The 8,760-nt window shown below is 33.3% G+C and overlaps 1 protein-coding gene across 1 annotated transcript in view; it reads left to right on the top strand.

The window, feature by feature from the left end:
* The window catches only part of LOC107846681, a 9,826-nt gene extending 4,282 nt beyond the window's left edge, over positions 1 to 5,544 (top strand). The window contains exons 3-4 of the mRNA XM_016690991.2: positions 4,288 to 4,328; positions 4,413 to 5,544. Coding sequence (XP_016546477.2) covers positions 4,288 to 4,328; positions 4,413 to 5,273 — 902 coding nt within the window. The 3' untranslated portion in view covers positions 5,274 to 5,544. The remainder of the gene's footprint in view (positions 1 to 4,287; positions 4,329 to 4,412) is intronic.
* The last annotated feature ends 3,216 nt before the right edge of the window (positions 5,545 to 8,760 follow it).

Raw genomic sequence — 8,760 nt, 5'->3', positions numbered from 1 at the left:
CAAGGATAATAAGAATAAGCAATGATTGAAATCTGTTTTGGGGGGGGGGGGGGGGGATTCCAAGACATTTTTTCTGGGACGTCGGATGTTTTTGGGTTTGCAACGTTGCTTCTTTAATGGAGTCATTGGATGTGTTTGTTTTTTGCATGTTGACCTAAAGTTGTGATTTGTTTTTTGCATTTTGACCTAAAGTTCGTGATTGCCTGCAATATCAACGGGCTAACTCCAAGAAATTGATTCTTGCTATGTTATTTAGTATGTACAATATAGAAAAATTTTATTATGTATGAGACACACCTATTATGTGGCAGACAAAACTTGTATGAGGCTCCTCTCATACTTTGCCAAGTGGATTGTTGGGTCTCACTTTTAGAAAAGGGGGTCGAAGCCCCCTGTTTTCTCTCATTTTTTTGTGCAACTTTCGTTTTCCAGTTTCTGAAGTTGGAGGTGAAGATGGAGTTGTATTTAAAACATGAAATATAATTTAAATTGGGTTAATTTTATAAAAAATAAAATAATTAGGATAAAATTTGAAAAAGGAGTATATAGTATAAGTGAAGACAAGGTTTTGGGTGATTCCAAATACAACTTGAATTTGTGTTGGGAATTCTTATGGTCAAACACTAATTTTGAAATAAAGTAAAAAGAAATTCCAAAAAAGTAGGGGTGTTTGGATTAGCTTTTTTAAGTGACTTATAAGCTAAAAGCCAAAAGTTGGTTTTTTGTACTTTTTAAGCTTAAAGTGCTTAAAAACATTTTGTGTCTTTGCCAAACACCTCCAAAAATTTGAAAGTGCTTAAAAGCCAAAAGCACCTAACATTAAGACAATCCTAAATTTTAAATGATCAAACAGCTCCTTATAGTGTTAGAATGTTAGAAGTAAGATGATTTAGGTGAATAAACATATTAAGATAAGAAAAGTAGCTAAATTTGGAAAAGTAATTGCACCAAAAAAGAGATGGAAAAGCAAAGCTGAACTAAAGAAAAAATTGGGAAGGAGAGAGAAAAATAGGGGACTTTGGCCCCTTTTCCGGAAGTGGGACCCATTAATACACTCGGCAAAGTATGAGAGGAGTCTCATACAAGTTTTGTCGGCCAGATAATATATGTGCCTCTTACATAATAAACTTTTTCTACAATATTGTTTCTTATGCACAATATCATGGAAGATATTGCATTTGGATTCATTAAGATGCAAGAACAATTACGCCCGGCCATATGAATCCCCTCTCTTTTTTTTTTTTGAGTTGTATTTAGGCTAGTGTCATTCTGAGCACGTTACAACTTATCTGACATTATGAAGATTCTTCTTGATTGAGCATTTCTATGGTGATTTAAAAGTATGACAAGCTTCCTTTTTATCCTTGATCAGAGTAGCTCAATATGCAGTTTAAGAACTTCCATCCAAAGGATCTTCCTTTTCCTTTTTCTTGTTTTTACGTGGTAATGAATCTTTTGATAGCCACCATAATGAATGAAAATGTTGCTTTAGTGGTGTAGGGCAGTAGTTATTGCCAACTTGGTTCGTAGTGAGTTTTTGCTCTTCTGCTAGGCCATGAAGTTTTTATACCGTAGCTAAATAGTCCTTCAACAGAATTGAGAAGTCTTGCAAACATGATCTTTGTGTCTAAGTTTGCAAAATACAAAATTTTATCCTATGCTTTAGGTGTGAGTGATTATCATTTTGTAATAATTTTGATTCAACCGTTGTCCATTTATGCTTTTATTTTTTATGGAACTTTGATCGAGAGTCTCTTATTCCTCCATTCCAGATCACGTGGCCTTGTTTTCTTTTTTAGTCCATTTCAAAAGAATCTCATTTGTAAACTCGGAAATAATTTTGCTTGTACTTCCCAGTTTGCTCTCAATATGAAGTTTCTATAGCCATACAAAAGCTATGACATGTTTGAGCAGTAGTTTCTCAAGTTTTATAGCGACACATATGTTATGTGACATGTTTTTTAAGGTAACAATATGTTCATCAGCACCTAGATAGTAGTGGATTAGTAGCGTAATGATAGATTATACAGAATCTAATGTTATGTGGTGTGCTAAGACCAGAAGTTTCAAAGTCCTTCATTTACTTCTTAAGCTCAGTCCAAATAGTTCACCGTTGACATAAAGATCCATGCTCTTGATTTTTTTTTTCTAGATGACTGAGTTTCCATTGTCATCCGTCACATAATTGGTGAGTTGGCAATAATTCGTGAATGATGCCAAATCCTTTAGATGCTTTTTTTTTTTTGGGATAACCGTGGTGTCCGGGTCATATTGCACACATTTAGACATATTCCACGGATACCTGCTACTTTCCAACTCTATCCAACATGGAAGAAAGAACAGATACGGAAAAAATGTTTTATGATTTAATGTATAGTTTTTGTTTGTTTTTTTAATTTTAAGTATTTGTTGATGAAGTAAAAGTTTCCATTGCTGGCATCAAGGAGATGCATAATAGTTGCAAGATTGTAGTGGCAAAGTAGCTAAGAAGCTCCTTTGCCACTACATTAACCCCTTTACAAACATTAAACTAAAGATGTGGAACGAACAAAGTTCAAAAAATTGTCTGGTATAAACCCAAGTATACAGTTACATGAGGGATTTAGCTATTTAAGATTGTAGGTAGTTGATGTTCCATCAAAGCAGAATCCGTTTCTCATTCCATGTACTCCATAAATAATTGCTGGTATTGTCTTCCATACTATCTTGATGGAGCTATCAACTTTCCAGTGCTCCAACTTTCATATGCATCCTTGATGTTAAGTGGCATGACCCATCTGAGCCCAAAAAGTGATATAAATATGCTCTGTTAGCAATCTGAAACTTTTTCCTAGCTAGGTTATCTTGTGCCAAATGTGCTCTGTGCAGGACTGTCCAGCTGAAGCAACTTATCTTTTGGGTGGGTGGGGGGTTTGATCTTCTAAAATAAGCTTCCATGGCTAATTCTCTGTGATTGTATTCTGTGGACGTAGAAATTTGTTGGTTGTCTTCACTGAGAATTCATTTTTATCTACAACTTTGCATTTGAAGTGGTTTGGGGCTAGGTGGTTGATGTTTGCATTGTGAAGTGCTGCTAGCAGACTGATCATTTCCCCCAACTCCTAGTTTTGTAGGTTCCTTCTGAGGATTATATTTCCAAACATTCTCTTCCCTGCTTGAACTGTTGAGTCAGAGTCAGTAGAGACTCTAGCTACCTGAAAATGTTGTGATAGTCAGATATTAGAGGAGAATTCCCAAGCTATTTTTCCTTCCAAAAACTTATGCCATGGCCACTTCCTACTACAAGATGATGGAACTGTACTCTTCCCATAGATTGCAAATATACTTCCATACTCCAACCCCTTATGGTTCTTCTCCTTGAGTCCTGAGAGATTTGATCTCCAGTCACTCAGTGTCCCATGGTTGGCAATCATAACTGTCCTCCATAAGCTTTGCTCCTCCTGCATGTATCTCCATAGCCACTTCATCAGGAGACACTTGTTGTGCAATGCTAAGTCTTTGAAGCCCAAACCACCTGTTATGATTTTTTCCCACTTGACAAGCTGAAACTTTTGCCCGTTTCTGTTTCCTTCCCAAAGGAAATGCCTTCTAATTCTGTCAAGTTCTTGAAGACCTTGCTTGGAATGGGGTGGAGAGACATTATAAGTTGGAATTCAGAGTAAGTCTGCCTCCCATAGATAAATACTGCATCTGCCGAGAAGCCAGTTGCTTCTCAAATATTGCTGGTATTTTTAAAGTTATCCTTTAATTTGGTTCACTATTATGATAAAATTTAGCCGTGGTTTTTAGTTAGATTTTTTTCTGGCTATTTAATTTTTACATTATTATTGTTTTATAAGTTACGAGTTTTAGTTCGTCCACTCTTATTAACAAAAGATGTAGAGATTTGAAGAAGAAAAAATGAACAAGAAAAGAACAAAGAAAAAAAGAAATAAGAAATCGAAAAAATAATTTAAAATGTCACAAGGATCTGGCTAATCTTATGTCTCTTCAGGGGTAACTATAACTCCCCATGGTTTAAGTATTAATCTAACCAAACATGGATAGTTTAGGAGGGTTTTGAATTATGTTTCTCGGACTCTTTAAAAAATGCCACCGGGTGCATGTCTAAATTTATGGCCTCTTCATGTTGAGAGAGTCAAAGTTAACAAGTTGATATGCTTGAAGAATCAATTCTGGTGCCGCTTCTGGCACATTTGGCTTATTGGTTTCAGCCAATGCTTTCTCATGCATGCCACCATTCTGGATATATTGTTTTACTGATATGCTTTATTTTTTGCTTGGTAGATGCAATCACGAGGCCATTTTCATTTTCACCCACAATGGAGGTATGCATCTGTCATCGTTTTTCTCCTCTTAACTCTCTTCTAAAGTTAAATCCAGCTTTCTGATGGCAATGAATTTCTTGGTAGGGAACATCAATTGCCAGGGATGGCGGAGGCTCAACTTCATCCCGATCTGACAGTAGTGATTGTGATTCAATCACCAAGTCCCATTCATCTAATCGTAGCTTCCCAAGTCGCCGATTCTTTATGTCAAAGCCCATACATCCTCTGTCATTTCCAACTGAAACAACACATAGAAGAGAAGCTATTGAGAGCCCCTCAGCTGGGTTTTTAGAAATTGACGCCTCAACACCGCAAAGAGATAAACACCGCTTAAGCAGTGCTAGTGGCAGTCTTGACTTGACGGAGGCTTCCGAGTCTTTCCAATCTGACTTCCTTAGCAAACCTTGTAACCCTTCAGATGGTTTCCGATGTGGGTTATGCGAGAGGTTTCTTTCACAAAGATCGCCTTGGAGTTCCCGACGAATTGTGAGAAGTGGAGATATGCCAGTTGCTGGGGTCCTTTCATGCCGCCATGTATTTCATGCTGAGTGTTTGGAGCAAGCTACACCAAAATCATGTAAAAGTGATCCTCCTTGTCCAATCTGTGCCAAGCTTGAAGAGGGTAGTTCTCCAGAGCAGCGAGTTTTATCCAAGTTCTTTCCTAGGCTTAAAACATTCAGTGAAGAAGGACCATCCAAGCCTTGGGGCTGTGCTCATTCTGGAGATTGCGTCGAAGGGGCTTTGCACACACCTTCTCGTGGCACTATGCTCTCACTAAACAAGAACCGAATAAGGAAAAATCTTTCTTTGAAGGGTAATTCAGGCAAGGAATTTCCGGGGAAATTAAGAAAAACTAATACATTTTCGTCACAGCTATTTATTGGATCAGTTGATCATGCAGTGGTGGGATCTTCAAAAGCATCAGCAGGTTCCGGGTTGAAGTAGCAACCGAATTTTGTATATAATTGCAAGGCCGATGTCCGTGGCCTTTGATGGTTGATCTCCTAATCGCTTTAACTGTTCCTGTTTATGACTTGGAATCTTTAGTGGCTTAATCATATTGTAAAATGTAATGTAGTGGAAGTTGTGTTTGTTTGCACTTTAAAAGCCTCGAACAAATTGCATCTTTTGTGTAAGTTTAAAATTGATCTTTGATCATTGAACCCATTATATGTATTCCTGGTATCCAACAAAGTGTCTTTTCTTTACTTGACAAGTAACCTTTGTTCAATTACTGATGGCTGGCTGCATTGCCTTGATGGTGCAAAGTGAAAATTTATCGTTATGAACAATTGCCTCTGGCGTTGGTTGGCCTAATCAAGAAATAACTGAACTATTAGGACGAATTGTGCTAACCTCCTAGACAAAGCGGAGTGTTAGCTAGTCAAAAATTCTCATGTTTTGAAGACTTTATGTGTGGGGATATTAGAAGAGATAAATTCGAAAATGAAGATATGAGGACAAGTTAGGAGTAACCTAGGTGGAGGACAAGACAAGAGATATACGTATGATGTTGATTAAATGAAGATATGAGGACAAGTTAGGAGTAACCTAGGCGGAGTACAAGACAAGAGATATACACAAGTTAGGAGTAACCTAGGCGGAGTACAAGACAAGAGATATACGTATGATGTTGATTATAGATAGTTTTATAAGAGATAGTGGTAGATGTTGATTATAGATAGTTTTATAAGAGATAGTGGTAGATCGAAGAAGTATTGAGGAGAGGTGCTTAGACAAGATATAATACATTTTTAACTTGTTTAGGACGTGATTTTAGATTAGTAGGTAATAGAACACTAATAGGATAGAAGGTAAGTACACAGTAGTAGTTATAGTATTTCTCATGTAGTTTTCTTTATTTTTTGAGTTGTGTAACTATCCATTGTCTTTTGCACTTTGATTATCACATATTTTGTTGTAGATACTATCTTTTATTCAGAATAATTTGTCATGCTTTCTATAGTACTATTTCCCATGTTTTTTACACTTTCGCTAATTTTTTTCACCGATCTGCTTTGATATGCTTTTTTCTGAAAGGGTCTATTGAAAACAACGTCTCTATCTCTCAAGGTAGGAATAAGGTCGATGCACATTCTATCCTTTTCAGGACCGACTCAATAAAGTCAAACATCATAGAAAGGCCGCACATATAATTTATATAACAATAAGATTCTCAATGTAATCCTACTAGTGAAATCGGAGAGAATCAGGTGTACACAGACCTTATGGAGTAAGAATGTAAACAATAAAATTTTTTAATACAAGAACATTATATAAAGTTGGAAAAAAACAGACTCAACAATTTGAGAAGTTGATATAATAATATCGAAATAGTGTTGCGTTGAATTTGATAAATTGATGTAATGATACGAAATAGTGTTGCTTCTCCAATATAATGATAAGTTGTTACTGTTTGGGAGACTACTTATGATCAAGAGAAAAAAAATAGTGAAAGAGGGAATGGAACAGGTAAATTTAGAATTCTTCTAAATTTAATTTAAATATAATTATTTATTAAACGTGTTTTCTTGGCTTTAACATTGTTTAGATTTAAGTATGTTTATCGTTTGAATATTTTTATTAATTTTTTAAAAGATTTTAAATGTAAATTATTAATAAAATATGTTTCTTGTTTGAATATTGTAGTCTCGTCAATAGAAAAAGATTAGTGAGAGCATAGATTCTTAAAAATCTCCCATCAAAATTATGGAATAATTTATTAATTGAATTTAAAGTTCTAAATATTAGTAAAATCTTAAATACTAATATAATATTTTAACATAACTTTGTTTGGAGAAGAAATAGAATTAACTTTTTAAAAGACAAAAGTGAATACTTCAGATAATTACTCTATAAACTTTTCAAAATACTTGTTTTTAGATTTATTTCTAAAGTTTTCTAGTTATTTTCATACTTTTCAAAATACTTATTTTTCATAATTATCTTATAATAAACATTCAAATAGGTAATTTCAAAATCAATTAGTTCAAGTCACGCTAATTAATATTTCCAAAGTCAAAATTCTCATTGTTTCCATTGGAAATATATAAAAAGATTAGTTGAGGTGATCATTCGTGCAGAGCTCTTGAAAAATTAATTTTGGCTTATTTTCTTCATAATAAAAATATGAAATTAAATATATGCTTTATTGATTCACTGGACTTTTACTTCATTTTTCAGAATTTACGCTTTGCCCCAATATTGTATAAACACCTCACCTCTCACTCTCAGCTCTTAAAATATTATATCTAATTTGGTAATTAAATCTAGTCAAATCTAGTTCCATCCCAAGATAGTAGAGTAACAATTACGAATTCTTTAATTCTATCTATTAAAAAATTTACAAAATCTAAATCGCGCTATATAAATAAGAGTTAATCTAGGCAAGAAAACACACAATGGTAGCAGAGTCATTTGATCCCTCTCTTCCCTAGATCTAAACAAATATATATCTCCTCCTTTCTTAGTGAGTTGTGGATTTCGAAGCGATCCAAAAACATGGTGACACAAGATGAGTTCACCAAACTAAGGATCAAGAAGATGACAAAAGAACTTCAAAAGTTAAGGGAGGAGAACAGATTGAAGGAGATAAAGTTTTTTTTATGTCATTTTTGAGGACTATGATATTAACTTTTTCGTTTGAAAAATAACTAAATATATATACTTCTTGAATATTAATAATATATTAAAATATATTTATTGCTTGAATATTGTTATTAAATTTTAAGTATGTTTATCTTTGAATACTGTTAGTAATTTTCTTTTCAAAAATTTCAAATGTAATTATTAATTGAAAATGTTTCTTGTTTGAATATTTTAATCTCAAATAGGTTTTACTCGTCCATTATAAGATTAGTAAGAACAAAGATTGTTAAAAAACTTCCATCAAAATTATGGTTTAATTTATTTCTTGAATTTAAAGTTCTAAATATTAGAAAAATCTTAAATACTAATATAATATTTTAACATAGCTTTGTTTGGAGAATAAATAGATTAATTTTGTAAAAGGTATCTATATACTAGATTCAAATAAATTACTCCAGAAACTTTTCAAATTACTTAGTGTTAGATATATTTCTAGATTTTTGTAGTATTATCGTACTTTTCAAAATACTTATTTTTCATAATTACCATATAATAAATATTCAAATAGGTAATTTTCAAAATCAATTATTCCAAGTCATACTAACTAATATTTCCAAAGTCAAAATTTTTATTGAATAAAAATATAATTTTTATTATTATTCAAGTGCAATGAATGCGTTAAGATTTCTTTTAGTTTTCAAATTCAAAAAGTTGAAGTTAATACTTTAAATTCATAACATTATTTATAATTAGTTGTGTAGTTTATTCAAAGTTTTCACTCTTTGAAAGTTTATGATCTTTTAGGGATACTTGATTTTATCAATCTCTATGTAGATGATATATA

This window comes from Capsicum annuum, chromosome 11 (genome assembly GCF_002878395.1).
Source record: "Capsicum annuum cultivar UCD-10X-F1 chromosome 11, UCD10Xv1.1, whole genome shotgun sequence".
NCBI lineage: Eukaryota > Viridiplantae > Streptophyta > Magnoliopsida > Solanales > Solanaceae > Capsicum > Capsicum annuum.
This window is presented reverse-complemented; position numbering and strand designations above follow the sequence as displayed.